The sequence below is a fragment of the Brassica napus genome, chromosome C3, assembly GCF_020379485.1.
Source record: "Brassica napus cultivar Da-Ae chromosome C3, Da-Ae, whole genome shotgun sequence".
Taxonomy (NCBI): Eukaryota; Viridiplantae; Streptophyta; class Magnoliopsida; order Brassicales; family Brassicaceae; genus Brassica; species Brassica napus.
The window spans coordinates 21,444,130-21,460,713 of record NC_063446.1 but is presented as its reverse complement, the minus strand read 5'-3'; the positions used below and the strand labels follow the sequence as shown (position 1 = coordinate 21,460,713).

General features: G+C 33.8%; 2 protein-coding genes across 3 annotated transcripts; both read left to right on the top strand.

Moving 5' to 3' along the window:
* Positions 1-4,615: 4,615 nt before the first annotated feature.
* Positions 4,616-7,026, top strand: LOC106421366 (bifunctional protein FolD 4, chloroplastic-like). The gene is made up of 4 exons (XM_048751052.1): positions 4,616-5,863; positions 5,945-6,181; positions 6,275-6,442; positions 6,519-7,026. The coding sequence occupies exons 1-4, from the start codon at positions 5,393-5,395 to the stop codon at positions 6,687-6,689; spliced, it is 1,047 nt and encodes a 348-aa protein (XP_048607009.1). The 5' UTR covers positions 4,616-5,392; the 3' UTR covers positions 6,690-7,026.
* Positions 7,027-7,822: 796 nt separating this feature from the next.
* On the top strand, positions 7,823-12,072 carry LOC106421323 (CSC1-like protein At4g02900). Of its 2 annotated transcripts, none has more exons than XM_048751051.1 (11): positions 7,823-8,273; positions 8,698-8,847; positions 9,011-9,170; positions 9,254-9,355; positions 9,447-9,566; positions 9,639-9,719; positions 9,796-10,136; positions 10,207-10,452; positions 10,896-11,220; positions 11,309-11,542; positions 11,627-12,072. In XM_048751051.1, the coding sequence occupies exons 1-11, from the start codon at positions 7,960-7,962 to the stop codon at positions 11,885-11,887; spliced, it is 2,334 nt and encodes a 777-aa protein (XP_048607008.1). In that variant the 5' UTR covers positions 7,823-7,959; the 3' UTR covers positions 11,888-12,072. The 2 variants fall into 2 exon arrangements, with proteins under 2 accessions (XP_048607008.1, XP_013717615.1); XM_013862161.3 differs by having other exon boundaries at positions 7,824-8,273; positions 9,035-9,170.
* The last annotated feature ends 4,512 nt before the right edge of the window (positions 12,073-16,584 follow it).

Sequence of the window (16,584 nt, the reverse complement as noted above, 5' to 3'; positions counted from 1 at the left end):
AACCACTATCATACACATGGACTTCGCCTGGAAAAATATTCATGTTCTGTGATGCTCAGTACCTTCTTTATCCCGCAATTATGATGTTTCAAACCCCCAGCTTTGGATTTTAAAAATCCATGGCATGTATACTTTCTCTGCTTCACTATGTGTACAACTATCCCGCATTGTCCGCATGTACACATCTTATAAACAAACATCATACACTAGCTGGATCCAACCTAGAAATATTTAGGAATAAAAATTATCAAATTGATTAAAATTTGCTAAAAGATTAAAACACCCAATACATGCATACATTAGTTGGATCCAACATAGCAATATTAAGAATAAAAACATCATTCTTACAACTATGTTCCGTACATATCATACAAGCAAACCACATTTTTGGAATTTATGCCCTGCCTTCAATATCTCAACCATGTAACCCACTTTCCTATCGTGAATCTCACAGTCAAACTTTCCCCACCCCGCCTCCTTATCCTCCACGAGTTCCATCATTGGATGCACGATTAGCTGCAAAGACAACACAAGAAATATCAGAACTTGGCTACGAACCTCAGTATACCAATGTAACTAAAATAATTGTACACTTGTACACGAAAAAAGGCCCCCACAGATGTACACTAACAAACCATTGTGTGCATGTACATGGACAAATCATTGTACACGTATACACTAACAAACAAATGTACACATGTTTAAATGCCATTACGAAAACTTAAACTCAATCTTTGCACCTATCCAACACAAGAAACATACAAATGCAACAAAAATAATTGTACACATGTACGCATCAACTACATACCCACTTCAAACTCTCCCGTTACGTAGCCAAATTCAGCCAGCGAGAACCTCATCGGCTGGCGACCAAAAACAGGCCACAATTCAAACCTCTTCTTTGTTACAACCTGCATTGTCAGCATCTCATGCACTATCTTCGCCGAGAAATCACATCCCCTTACTGGCAACCTGAATAAGTGTCCAAAGCACGACCCCAGTAGCTGTTCCATCTCGTCAGTTCCTTCAAGCACATCCTTCACTAGAAGCAGGTACTCAAGCGATGAGTTACAGTTGTGTTGTTTGCTCGGATAACGGTCTGTCGCGAACAAACGCGGCAGTAACCTCTCGTACATGGCTCCCTCCTCTGTTGGCGCCATCTCTGTAACACACACATACCCAAAATAAATTAAATCTTTTCGATCTCCCAAAACGGAACACACACCCCCAAATCGGAACCCTAATCCACCAAATCGGAACCCGATCAGCAGACATCTACAACCCCACCCAAATTCGAAAACCTAGCCGCAAAACCCGAATTTGGAACTATCTGATATTGACTCGTAATCGGAACCCAAAATCGAAACCCTAGCTGAAAAAATGATTTACAACCCTACCCCCAAATCTACCTTTATCTTCTCTCTTAACAGCTCGCTTTTTTCGCGATGACATCTTCTTCTCCATCAGCCTCCGTCGTCACTACGTAATCTGCAGGAAATCTCTTTCGTCGCTCTCTCCACTGGAACCTCTCTGTATTTTACCGAAACCGAGGGAAAATAAATTAACCTAGGACGATAAAAAAACTTGACTTCGGTAAATAAAAAAAATAAAAAACCAAGTATCAGCTTCAATTTTGCGTCCACACCTACAAACCAATCCAATTTCAAATTTCAAATTTTCTAACCAGCCCAACCAAAAATACAATGGCAAATTACCTAGATACCCACTATTAGTTAAGCTTTTCAGAGGGAAAATGAGTATTCAACCAATACCAAATACCTTAGTAGCAATTTGTGTTCTCATGTGTAATAAAAAGACTAAATGTGTCTATTAAAAAGACTAAATGTATCTATTTATGTTAATAACTCTTTTTTTTCAGATCTGGAACTTCACCGTAGAATGTTCTATGAGTTATCTTCTTATTTTTTTTTCAGATCTGGTGGTTCTGTATTTTCTTACAGACGATTGATTTTACAAACCCTAAAATCACTAGTTATCCAATTTTCCAAAAATATTATCATTTAAATTCTAGATTCTAAAAACTAATTATCATCTTGTGGCGAATCTGAGATCCATCTTCTCTGCTTCTAATATCTCAGATTCCTTCCAATATTTGAATCATGCGTCTCCTGCTGCCTCTGTACTAAAAGGTCACATATCCACGTCGCCGATTGTCTTCACGACGTGGATATGTGACCTTTTAGTACAGAGGCAGCAGGAGACGCATGATTCAAATATTGGAAGGAATCTGAGATATTAGAAGCATAGAAGATGGATCTCAGATTCGCCACAAGATGATAATTAGTTTTTAGAATCTAGAATTTAAACGATAATATTGTTGGAAAATTGGATAACTAGTAATTTTAGGGTTTGTAAAATCAATCGTCCGTAAGAAAATACAGAACCACCAGATCTGAAAAAAAAGAAGAAGATAACTCATAGAACATTCTGCGGTGAACTGAGTTCCAGATCTGATAAAAAAAACTGTAAAAGAAATGAGCCCTATTAGTTATGCTTTAGTTATGTTTTAGTCCTTGTTCTAAAAGGCGGCCGGGTTAGCCAGTAATCGTCCGCAAAATCGTGAAGCGTTGGGTCACCGTGGCGAATTTGGCCAGTTCAGATGCATTCCACGCTAACCTGAGTTTCGACCGCCCAGAGCGTGGTATAAGGTTACACGGCCGCGTAATGTTTTTTTTTTAAACTACCGCCGCGTAATTTTGTTTCCGGAAAGCTCAAAAATCTCTGAAAATGATTCTATTTGTAGATCTGATGCAATTATAGTGTACAAATTAAGAAATCAAGTGAAAACAAAAAAGAATAAAGAAAGAACCATGGATGGCCAAAAGTTTAATCGCAGAACCAAATAAAGAAGGAAGAAGATGAAGATATACCTATCTTTTTATATTTATTAAAACAAAGTAAATAATAAAAAACTATAAAATACCACCATACACGGGTTAGAACCACATTTTAGTAGGTCCAAAAGGTTTAAACAAAACAATTGACCTAAGTTTTAATAATATTTGGAATCCACAAATGAAGATTTGTACTAGTGAGTAGTACTATAACCATAAAAAAATCCCCGATTACTCCCCCATTTATTTTCGATTTTTCGATAAATCACTAGGCGCTGGTCATCCGCACGCGTTGCGCCTAGCGAGTTTCCGAACAAGGGTTTTAGTTAGTAAAGAAGGGAATATGTTAGAAAAAGTGTGTTAAGAGCTGAAAGTGACCTATAATGTAATATAAACTCATAAAGTGACCTGCAATGAAAATAACTCAAAAAAAAAACTGTAAAAGAAATGTGCCATATTAGTTATGCTTTAGTTATGTTTTAGTTAGTAAAGAATGGAATATGTTAGAAAAAGTGGGTTAGGAGCTGAAAGTGACCTATAATGTAATATAAACTCATAAAGTGATATGCAATTAAAATAACTCTACTTATTAATAAGTATACTAAATATCTAAAGATCAAAAATTTTAAATCAAACAATAATTTATTCTATTTTTATGAATCTTTCAGTTTCTTAATTTTTTAAAACTTATATTGATTTAAAAACATTATATTTGAAAAACAACTTTGATATTTTTATATTAAAATATATTGTTATCTTTGACCAGTTTTATCATATTGATTTATAAACAATTGTTTAAATAAAATATAAATTTTAATATAAAGTGATGTTATTAAAACAAATTCTTGAAATTACCAAAACCTACAAAATCTCAAAATAAATTAAAGTACAAAAATGTTAAACTGAACCCAACTTTACATATTATATTTATCAAAGTAAATAAAACTATTGACATATGTATGATTATGTTGTGAAATACCTACCATTATAATTGAATAAACACTCAAACAGAGTAAACATGTCGACAAACAAAACATTAATATATAATAATATAAGATAAGAACATTTTCTATCTATTGTTATATCTATTTCTAAATGCTATAGTAAATATCTTTTTTTTTCCTTTAAAACGCAGATTCTTATTTTCCTATAAAATATAATTTATTTATCATTAAATCATAATTTCTTATTTTCAAAAGGTTTTTCAACTTTCAAACTTTAATATTTATAACAAAAAAATCATTTTCTAAAATATGGATTTTATAAAAAAAATACAATCACATTTTTCTTTACTTAATAGTCTTTTAAAGAAATTTAATTTTACAAAAGTTATAATTATGTGAATTCTTGAAAAAATAAAAGTAAATATAGTTAATTTAAAATTTTTCTGTATATAAGATATTTGTTGTAAATAAAAAAATTAATTTGTTTTTGAAAATATTCTCTTTTGGAGGCAGATAATTTAAAATTTTAAAGATAATTCCATTTAAATATTTATAAAAACCAAAACAAATAAATATTAAATTTAAAATTAAATAAAAATAAATTTTATTCTTGCGATTTAATAATAAGAATAAAAATTAAAATACCACGACAAAATCACGTTAATTTACAACAAATATAAATCAAATTTATTGTTATTGATTATATATCTCTTTTTAGTATTTTAATACTGAAGTAAATTTAATTATTTAGAAAAGTTCCATGACATATTAGGTTTACAAACAAATATAAATCAATTTTTAGTTATTTTATAAACCTATTTTAATATTTTAGTAAAATGATAAATCTAATTATTATATGTGCATATATACTACTAATTATAAAATTAACGAATAAGAAATAAAAATGAAGATAAACATAATATAAATACATGAAATTATCTTTTATTTTTATTCACGTTTTCCATTTATTTTTCGATAATTTTTCAAATATTAATTTTTTTAATTAGTTAAATAATGAAAATAAATAATGACTTAGCTAAAAATATGGAGAACATAAGCAAATTCACTTCTCAAATAATAGTATAGATAAATAAAATATATTTTGTTTAGAAAAATAACATAACACAAATTAAAATCACATTTATTAAAAATTAAAAAGACTTCTTTGATAAAGGATTAAAATTTAGTATATGTAGAGAGTAGCGTAGGATTAGGGTACGGTTTAGAGTCTAAAGTAATTTAAGCATTTTACTATTTAGTGAATCGTAGTTAGGAATTTTTTATTTTGTATATTATTTTTGTTATAAATTTGGTGATATCTAAGAGATCTGCTCTATAATATTTTATATTATATTATATTTTTGGATCATTATCTCATCTTTTGTATATATGTGTTTACCACACAACCGAACGTGTTTACAAATTTAAACGACAGAGGAAATCCGAGGATAATTATTTGCTTTTGTTAAGCCCTAAAGGAATTGGACTAGGGATAATTTGCTTTTTAACATAAACATAGCTTGAGACTTACGTTGTTAGTTTATACGATCTTCGTATCTCATTCTCTTTAACCTAAGTACCGAGCAATCTATAATGGCGTCTTTGATGTTAACCGTTTCGACGTCTCCTCTCATCCATCCTAGCATCCGCAACAATGCTTTCATGCCCCGCAGATGCATCGACCAAATCCACTTACACACCACTCCATCTATCCGTGGCTGCACTCTCTCCGTTCGCTCCTCTTCTTCTCCGGATACTGGATTTACCCGTATAGATGGAAACAAAGAGGCAAAAAGTATTAGAGATGAAATCAAAATCGAAGTTTCAAGAATGGATGCATCAATACATGTGGTTCCTGGATTAGCTGTAATCCTCGTTGGGGACAGACAAGATTCCGCAAGTTACGTAAGCAAAAAAAAGAAAGCTTGTGAATCTGCTGGGATCAAATCGGTTGATGTTTGTCTACCTGAAGATTCCTCCGAGGAAGATGTGTTGAAATATATCTTAAGCTTCAACGAGGATCCTTCTATCCATGGAATCCTTGTTCAGTTGCCTCTACCATCGGTACAATATTTCCTCTCATTCCTGTTGTTTTTATCTTCATCATAATTTTTTCGTCAAACGGAATGCTATATGTATATGCAGCATTTGAATGAACACAACATTTTGAAAGCGATTAATCCAAAGAAAGACGTTGATGGATTTCACCCACAAAATATGGGACTTCTAGCCATGCGGGGACGTGAACCCGATTTTGTTCCGTGTACTCCAAAGGGATGCATCGAGTTATTGCACAGATACAACGTTGAGGTGGAAGGAAAAAGAGCTGTTGTTATCGGAAGGAGTAACATTGTTGGTATGCCAGTTGCTCACTTACTGCAGGTAATTAAGATGATGCATAATATTGGTATTGTTATTGTTTTCATTTGGATATTTGATAATTAATTTGTTACATTTTTTTGGTAAATTGTGTAGAATGAGGATGCAACTGTTACCACTATCCATTCAAAAACCAAGAACCCTGAAGAAATCGCACGGGAAGCTGATATCCTAATCGCAGCGGCTGGGCAACCAAACATGGTTAGAGGAAGCTGGATTAAACCGGGAGCAGTCGTCATTGATGTTGGGATTAATCACATTGAGGTTAGTGAACAAAGCAGTTATACGGTGGCGGTTTAAATCAATGTAGTGTGTGACATTAATATACTATGAACTGAAGGATCCAAGTGCTCCGCGTGGCCGTCGATTGGTTGGAGACGTTTGCTATCAGGAGGCTTGCAAAGTTGCATCAGCCATCACACCAGTTCCTGGTGGTGTAGGACCAATGACCATAGCGATGCTTCTATCCAACACATTAACATCGGCTAAGAGAATTCACGAATTCGAGTGACCTTTGAGGAAGATTGATGGCACTTTTTTTAATTAACCAGTTTTGCTCTTTTGGATCCAATATTTTATCTGGTCTTTCATAAAATGCACCCCAACAGAGTTTTAGGTCGGATATAAAATTGTTATTGTTTTACATTTGTTTACTTCTTGTCGATTTGTTTTTGTCATTTGATTCAGAACTAGTTTGAACTGATCCTAAACTCAGATTTTAAATTACACCATTAACGATGACTTATTTTTGTTGGTATCTAAAAGAAGGGCCAAAACCTTTTGGCTTGTTTATAGAGTTGACATAGTATCCTACGCCAAACGACAGTAACCAGTAAGCAGCAGCTATCTCGACTGCATTTAGCCCTTGCCTATCTCCAAGGACCTTGAGTGAAATCAGATACGAACCAAAAATACGTTTGTTCTTCACTTTATAGAGCAAAACTTGGATCGTTGAGCATTTTATTCATTGTTTTTTATTTTATTTTTGTTACTCTTATTGGAAGTAGCAAACAAAGCCTTGCTAGTTTGTAATCAAATTACTAATTATCTTTTTATGTTTCTTGCATACATGAGGATTGTTAAGACATTGTCCAGTGATGAGAAATCACTATTATATCGCACATGTTGATGAATCTCTTAATATTAAGTTTATTTATCAACTTTGTGATATAGAGCCGACCAATCACTATTATGTACTTGTGTTAATTGCCTTTTCTATTTTTAGTTCGCATATGAAATCAGTGATGAGAAACTCAACGACATCGATTTAACCAAGCATAATTTTTTTTCGATTTTCTAAGTTGACAATGGTAATATTGAAATTGTTTTTAGACTGATACTAGAATTTTTACAATGGTACTATAACGACACCGTTTTTTTTTTGCTTTTTCATGATTTTTATCCTCGGAGGGATGATCGAAGGAGAAACATGAAGCATTATGTTGGACTGTTGGAGGACGGGACAGAACAAATGAGAATGTACTGTTGTATTGTCTTGTTTTACGCCATGTCATCATCTCCTTCCTCGAGACCGTTGGTTGATTCAGCAAAGATGAGAGGTCCACAAAAATCTTCAAACCTAAACATTTTCAAAGGCGCAATTCTCTCTCGTCTCCTCCTCTTCTCCCATGAATCCATTCTCCAACACTCTTTCTCTCCCCAAAACGCCATTTTCTCGGGAAAATATCTGAGAAAAACATAACCCAATCACCAAGTTTCTCCATTTTTTTGGTTGAATCCCAATCTCTCGACCTTTTGGTTTTCTTGATCTTACCAAAGAGATGGCTTCTTTACAAGACATTGGTTTCTCAGCAGCTATAAACCTCATGTCTGCATTTGCATTCCTCTTTGCCTTCGCTATGCTTAGGCTTCAACCTGTTAACGACAGAGTCTACTTCCCTAAATGGTATCTCAAAGGGATACGAGGAAGCCCCACGCGTTCCAGAGGAGTCATGAACAGATTCGTTAACTTAGATTGGACTACTTATGTCAAGTTTCTTAACTGGATGCCTGCAGCTCTTAGAATGCCTGAGCCTGAGCTGATAGAACACGCAGGGCTTGACTCTGCTGTATATATCCGCATCTACCTTCTTGGGTACGTAAACTAGTATATGTTCTTTCCTTCTTTTTTTTTTTATAGTTACAGAACACTTTGTATTGAGGTATGAAACATGTTTTAGATGCTCCTTTGGTTTCTCAGCTGAATTGTCTTCGCTAGGCCTGCGGCATTTTTAACCAAACCCATACTGAAAAACAGAAATCCGATCTGAGTCGTTATGAAAAAAATACTGGAACGGAGCCTTAGAGCTAGATACTTTCCGAAAATATCCTAAGTTAGTTAAATCTAATAATCTTTTTTTACATATGTGTTAAGGTAGTTTAGATATTTTAGAGTATTTAGATATTTTTGTAATTTTTTGTTGTTACCTTCTTGGGTACGTAACTATATTCCAAGAACAGTTTCTAGTGAGGCTTAGAACGTGTTTTAGATGGTTCTTTGTTCTTTTGTTGAAATGCAGGTTGAAAATGTTCGTACCTATAACAGTATTTGCTTTCGGAGTGTTGGTTCCTGTAAATTGGACTGGAGAGACATTGGATAAGATCGATGACTTGACATTTAGTAATGTAGACAAGTTGTCAATATCAAATGTTCCACCAGGATCACCGAGGTATTAGATACATATCTCCACATGTGTTACCATCTTGTTATATCTGGTGGACTGTTATCTGCAAGTTATATACAGTTTCATTAACATATATTCCCATTAAAAAAAAAGGATTTGATTTCCATTGAGGTATTAGCAACAGGTTTTGTGTATTTTATCAACTAAGACGGCTAAAGTTTATCGGTTGCAGGTTTTGGGCACATTTAAGTATGACATACGTTTTCTCAGTATGGGCTTGTTACGTGTTATATATGGAGTACAAGACTGTGGCTACTATGAGACTGAGACATCTAGCATCTGAAACTCGTCGTCCTGATCAACTCACCGTGAGTTATTCCATCTTTTTTATCTATATGTTATATGCCTTTTGCTTTGTTCTTTGAAGTGTTAGCAATTTATGTTTTTGCAGGTACTTGTGAGAAATGTTCCTCCAGATCCTGATGAATCAGTTAACGAGCATGTTGAGCATTTCTTCTGTGTGAATCATCCAGATCATTATCTTTGTCATCAGGTATGTTTCTTTAACTGGATTAGGTTTATGAACATTTGTAATTCATTGCTTGACACAGAGATCAAAGAAACTATGTCATGCATGTTCTTAGGTAGTGTACAATGCAAATGATCTTGCAAAACTAGTCGCACAGAGAAAAGCCATGCAAAACTGGGTGACTTATTACGAGAACAAATACGAGAGGAAGCCATCAAGTAGACCAACAACAAAGGTACTCTCTGACTCTTGCAAGCCTCTTTTGACCACACTGCAACCATCATTAGTTACTTAGTGTATTATATAGACAGGTTACGGAGGCTTCTGGGGAACTACAGTAGATGCAATTGACTTCTACACTTCCAAGCTCCAGAACCTAGCCGAGCAAGTATGTACACTACCTTTTACTTAACATTTTCATGTTGATGATAAGCTTATCAGGTGAATTTGTAAATGGTTCACAGGAGGCTGTAGAAAGAGAAAAGATCATGAACGATCCAATGGCTATAGTTCCAGCGGCATTTGTTTCTTTCAGATCACGGTGGGGAACAGCTGTTTGTGCTCAGACACAACAATGTCATAACCCCACAATATGGTTGACAGAATGGGCTCCTGAACCAAGAGATGTGTTCTGGGATAATCTTGCTATTCCATATGTTGAGCTCTCAATAAGAAGACTGCTCACAACTATTGCACTCTTCTTTCTCATCTTCTGCTTCATGATTCCTATAGCTTTCGTTCAGTCTCTTGCTAATCTTGAAGGGATCCAAAAAGTTCTCCCTTTCTTGAAGCCCCTTATAGAGATGTAAGTCATTCAGTTATCCACTGCTTAGTACATTTTCATGTATTCTATTTACCATTTTGTTGATATGCAGGAAGACTGTGAAGTCTGTAATCCAAGGGCTTCTTCCAGGAATAGCCTTGAAGATCTTTCTCATCATACTTCCAACTCTTCTGATGACTATGTCTCAGATTGAAGGATATACATCACTTTCTTATTTAGATAGAAGATCAGCAGAGAAGTACTTCTGGTTCATTATTGTCAATGTGTTTCTTGGAAGTATCATTACAGGGACAGCGTTTCAGCAGCTTAAATCTTTCCTTGAGCAACCACCAACAGAGTAAGTACTTAGAAATGTTCATGAATTGTAAGACATAAAACTAGCCATGCCGGTTTATTCGGGTCGGGTAGTTTCGGTCTTGGGTAGTTAGGTTCGGTTTTCGGTTAGTTTCGGTTTTAATTTTATTTCCGAAATAACTGATTTGTTTGGTTTCAGTTAGAATTCAGTATAATTTTCTAAAAAATCATATATTTTTGGTTAAATGTGGTTAGTTCGGTCAATTCAGTTCGGTTATTTTGGCTAGTTTTGGATAATTCGGTTTTTTCTTCTCAACATCAAAAACGAAACCGAACCAAAAACGTATTTTCAAAATCCCACCAAACTCAAAATTGTAACCAAATTAAAAACCAAAAAAATTGGTTTGGTTCGGCTGGTTTGGTTCAGACAAAATCCGCATGCCTACACAAAACATTGATGTCTACCTTTTTCTCGTTTTACTTCAGGATTCCTAAAACAGTTGGTGTTTCAATCCCAATGAAAGCCACATTCTTCATCACATATATCATGGTTGATGGTTGGGCTGGCATTGCAGCTGAGATACTCAGACTTGTTCCATTAGTTGTTTTTCATCTGAAAAACGCCTTTTTGGTCAAGACTGAACAAGACAGGCAGCAAGCAATGGATCCAGGTCATCTGGACTTTGCGACATCTGAGCCTAGGATTCAGTTTTATTTCTTGCTAGGCCTTGTATATGCTGCTGTTGCTCCCATCCTTCTTCCATTCATTATCGTCTTCTTCGCCTTCTCCTATGTTGTGTTCCGGCATCAGGTACCTTAAAATCTAGAGAGCATTTTTATTAATTATGCGCCTGAGACTGTATACTTAAAGCTCTTTGTTCTTTCTCTTTTGTTTCAAGGTTATAAATGTCTATGATCAGAAATATGAGAGTGGTGCAAGATACTGGCCAGACGTGCATAGACGATTGACCATATGTTTAATAATATCACAGCTTCTGATGATGGGTTTGCTCAGTACAAAGAAACTAGCTAAAGTAACAGTTCTGCTACTCCCTCAGCCTATCTTGACCATCTGGTTTTACAGATACTGTGCAGGACGGTTTGAGTCAGCCTTCTCAAGATTCCCTTTGCAGGTGATAAGTCAAGGCTCTTGAGACAATAGCTGTCCAAAAGATATATATGTAACTGCTTAAACTGATTTATTTTTGTATTAACAGGAAGCAATGGTGAAGGATACACTAGAAAAAGCGACAGAACCAAACTTAAACCTCAAGGAATATCTGAAAGACGCTTACGTGCATCCGGTTTTCAAAGGCAAGGACCTTGACCGACCACGAGTAGTAGATGAAGAAGAGAGCAATCCTCTTGTACCAACAAGAAGGACTTCTCAATCCACGACCAGATACAACTCAGAAGCTAGTAGCACTACGAACACTCCTGTAGCCAACAAGCATAGTGGCTCTCCTGGAACAATGTAACGCGCTCCTGTTGTGTCTCTATTGTTGATATTGTAACAGTTTTAAATTTTGTTTGATGATATGTTTAGGAAGTTTGGTCATTTGGATATATAATTGTTGTTTCATTACATTAATTAAACTGTCAAGACATTTGCTTGTTGTGTACTAATTGCCAGCTTTATCAAAGATTCTAACTTTTCCTACAATCTATACTATTATTTGCGAAGTGATTTTTCGCAACGGAGTTCTTACGTTAAAAGTAAAAGCGGTTAATATCGTTTATACCCTTAATTAATTAAATATATAAATTAGATAAAATAAAAACGAATTTATTTTTTTATAATATAAGTGATTAATATTAATAATAATAAGAATCATCCAAAGTCTAAAAAATATATTTTAAAATAAAAGATAATTATTTTAAAATAAACGATAATTCCTATATATATATAAGATAAGATAAAGATAACTGATTTCTAAGATTTATCTAATAATGTTGAATATTGTATACAAAATACAATTTCAAAAAAATTATAATTAGTAAGAATTTTCAAAAAAAAACTTATCATTATAATAGTTTATTTAATAATGTATGTATTAATAAGTAATTATAAAATGCTTATGCCTGCAAGTGCCGACGAAACACCTAGTTAAGTTACAAAACTTTAATTTTTTTGACAAATCTATACTTTCTCCATTTTCAGTTAGTTGAATTGTTAAAAAATTGGATAAAAAATATCACTAATTATTTATTTAATTCTGCTAAAATTAATAATAAAATAAATTAAAAGTACAAAAAATATATGACATAAAATTAATATTGGGGTTTTTGCCAAAACTAACTCACAACTTGATTTTAACCCCAAACCTATACCCAAACTTGAATCAAATGCAAAACTAACCTAAAAGCCTAGTGAAATTACAGCTCAGCCCCTTGTGACCAAACAAAAAAACAGAAGCCATTTTTACGAATATAGTCCTAGTAAATCGTTTGAGTCGTCTGAGATGTTGAAAGTCGTCTGGACGACTGAAGTGTAAGTCGTCTGGTATCGGTTTATTTTAAAAATAATTTATAAATCTTGTAAAAAAATATTTTGATGCGTGAAAAATAAAAAATCAAGTAATTATAAACAGTTTTAAGTGATATAAATTAAGATATGATAAAATTGATTTGTTTTGAAGATAGATGAGTGGAAGTAGTGAATCATGAAATACTTGGTTTAGGAGTTTGACAAACATATATTGTAGTATTGTATGTATTGTTAGGGTTAGATTTTGGAAAACTAAAATGTTTTTTTTCAAAAATTAGTTTTCACCTATATGTGTTTATTTATGTGTATAGTAAACACTTTTCAAGTTTGATTTGATTTTATGAAGTCTTTAATTAGATAATTAAGTTTAGGGGTTGTGTTTAGGGTGTGGACGACTTATATTTCAGTCGTCTGTTGAATAATTTACTCGGACGACGTATATTTCAGTCATCCACATCGTACCGAACCTTTAATTTTACCAATGTACGTTTTAACCTAACCGGATCATTTTACTCGGACGACTTACATTTCAGTCGTCTGGTGAAGAAATTAAAACAGACGACTTACATGTAAGTCGTCCAAATATTCCCGCCTAAAATTTTTAAAAAAAATTATTTTCCCGCTTAAATAATTTAAACCAGACGACGTACTTGTAAGTCGTCTGGAAAGTTTTCTATTTTAGTTTCCCGCTAAAAATATTTAATTTCCCGCTAAAAATATTAAACTCTTCTGGACGACTTACATGTAAGTCGTCTGTTTTAATTTCTTCACCAGATGACTAAAATGTAAGTCATCCAGGAAGTCGTCTGAGTCAAAAATATTTAACCTAATTGGATTTTTTGTCTCCCTATATAAAGAAAAATTTACACATTCTCTCTCCTCCTCTCAAATGGCTGCAACAAAAATGTAATGTTCATCATTCTAAAACTCTCCAACCTCTCTCTAATCTCTTTGACTTGAAAACACCAAACTTTATATGAATTTTTCAGTTTTGTCTCATGTATTTCTTACTAATCTATCTATTTTGCAGGTTTTTAATCAAATGGTACTCATCTTCCACTAATTTAAAGGTAAATCTATTAATTTTAGATATGTATTTTTGTGTGTTCTATAAATGTAGATTTATCTAATCTTCCACTCATTTTCTCTATTTTTAAGTCATTTGAACGTTTTTGGATATGCAGGTTTTTCAGATCTGGATTTGATATGCAGCTTTTTCAGATCTGGAAGACTTCTTGGACGACTTACATGTTAGTCGTCTCGAAGTCGTCTGGAAGTCGTCTGGACTTCTTGGAAGTCTTCTGACAAAGTCGTCTGGACTTCCAGGAAGTCGTCTGGACTTCCAGGAAGTCGTCTGGACTTCCAGGAAGTCGTCTGGACTTCCAGGAAGTCGTCTGGACTTCCAGGAAGTCGTCTGGACTTCATGGAAGTCTTCTGACGAAGTCTCCCTTTCATAATAGATCTGAGCGTTTTGGTAAGTTCTTATGTCTGATTTTTCTTCATTTGGTAACTTCTTGTTGTATAAAGTTCTTACTTTTTTCTCAAACTAAAACTCTCCAAACCCACTCTAATCTCTTTGACTTGAAAACACCAAACTTTATATGAATTTTCCAGTTTTGTCTCATGTCTTTCTTAGTAATCTATCTTTTTTGCAGGTTTTTAATTAGATGGTACTTATCTTCCACTAATTTAAAGGTAGATCTATTATTTTTAGATATGTATTTTTGTGTGTTCTGTAAAGGTAGATTTATCTAATCTTTCACTCATTTTTTCTGTTTTTAAGCCATTTGAACGTTTTTGGATATGCAGGTTTTTCAAATCTGGAAGACTTCTGGGACGACTTACATGTTAGTCGTCTGGAAGTCGTCTGGAATTCTTGGAAGTCTTCTGACAAAGTCGTCTGGACTTCCTGTAAAGTCGTCTGGAAGTCGTCTGAACTTCCTAAAAGTCTTCTGACAAAGTCGTCTGAACTTCCTGGAAGTCGTCTGGACTTCTTAGAAGTCGTCTGGACTTCTTAGAAGTCGTCTGGACTTCTTAGAAGTCGTCTGGACTTCTTAGAAGTCGTCCGGACTTCTTAAAAGTCGTGTGGTCTTGTCTACTCAAGTGGAATCCAAGCTTGTCTTTGTCGAGGAATGATCTATAATAGTTTTGTTTGTGGTCTATTTTGTGAATTGCATGTCTACTCTTTTAGTTGTGAATTTTTTGTAAAATCAGTAATAATGTTTTCCAAGATGTATTAAATGTGCTAACAATGTGTTTACACATTTACAAATCAATAAAATAATAGACTTCAGTAGCCTTTTTCTTATCTTTGGATCTCTCATATGCAATAATAAACTCCAATGACCTTTTTCTCATCTTAATAAACAAGAATGTTGGTAGCTTTATATTGATACAACATTTTAAGAAGCATTTTAACCCTTCTTCCAACTCATAACAATAGTCATCATTATTGTCTATAACAATAATACTTAAGAGATGGAAACAAACAATAGTAACTAATCAAAGCATATCATATTTTATTATAAGTTTCGTTGAAAAACTTAGTCAAATTTAGTAAAACTAAGGGAGAGAACATATTTTGTAAATATGAGTTTTACATATCTTGAAGTTACTTATCACTCTTAAAAATACAAGTTATTCAAAAACTAACGTAGAAGACTTAAAAACTAGCGGAGAAGACGCAGACGACTTCAATCTAAGTTGTCCAGACGACTAAACTATACGTCGTCTGGTCAACGCAGAGGTTATTTTTGCAATTGACTTTGAAATCTGTTATTTCGGACGACTGAAAAATAAGTCGTCTACTATTGTTTGGCTAAAAAAAAAACTCCAAAAAAGCTAGACGACTTTCATTTCAGTCATCATAGGTTAGTTTTGCATTTGACTGGATTATTTCAGAAGTTTGACTTTTCTGGACGACTTACATTTCAGTCATCTAGTGAAAATTAAAATAATAATATTTTTTTAAAAGTAGACGACTTACAGTTAAGTCGTCATAGGTTAGTTTTGCAATTGAAAAAAAAACTTCAAGATTTAATTATATACAGACGACTTATAATTCAGTCATTCACGAGACGACTGAAATGTAAGTCGTCCAGGATTTACGAGGTTTGACCAGAATCTCGGAAAAAAATCCTGGACGACTTACAAGTAAGTCGTCTCGTGGACGACTGAATTATAAGTCGTCTGTGTATAATTAAATTTTGAAGTTTTTTTTTTCAATTGCAAAACTAACCTATGACGACTTAACTGTAAGTCGTCTACTTTTAAAAAAATATTATTATTTTAATTTTCGCCAGACGACTGAAATGTAAGTCGTCTGGGGAAGTCAAACTTCTGAAATTATCCAGTCAAATGCAAAACTAACCTATGACGACTGAAATGTAAGTCGTCTAGGTTCTTTGGAATTTTTTTTGAAACCAAACAAAAACAGACGACTTAACTTTCAGTCGTCTCAGGTTACAGATTTCAAAGTCAATTGCAAAAATAACTTATGCGTTGACCAGACGACTTCCAGGTAAGTTGTCTACAGCCAGACGACTTCCCAAGTAAGTCGTCTGACGAACAGATCTGGAAAAAAACTCTATGTCATACCTTAAATTGGTGAGATAAGTTCCTTAGCATACATAAGGCTTCTCCAAGCACACAGAATCACAAACGAAAGTAACCCACCCAGAATCGTTA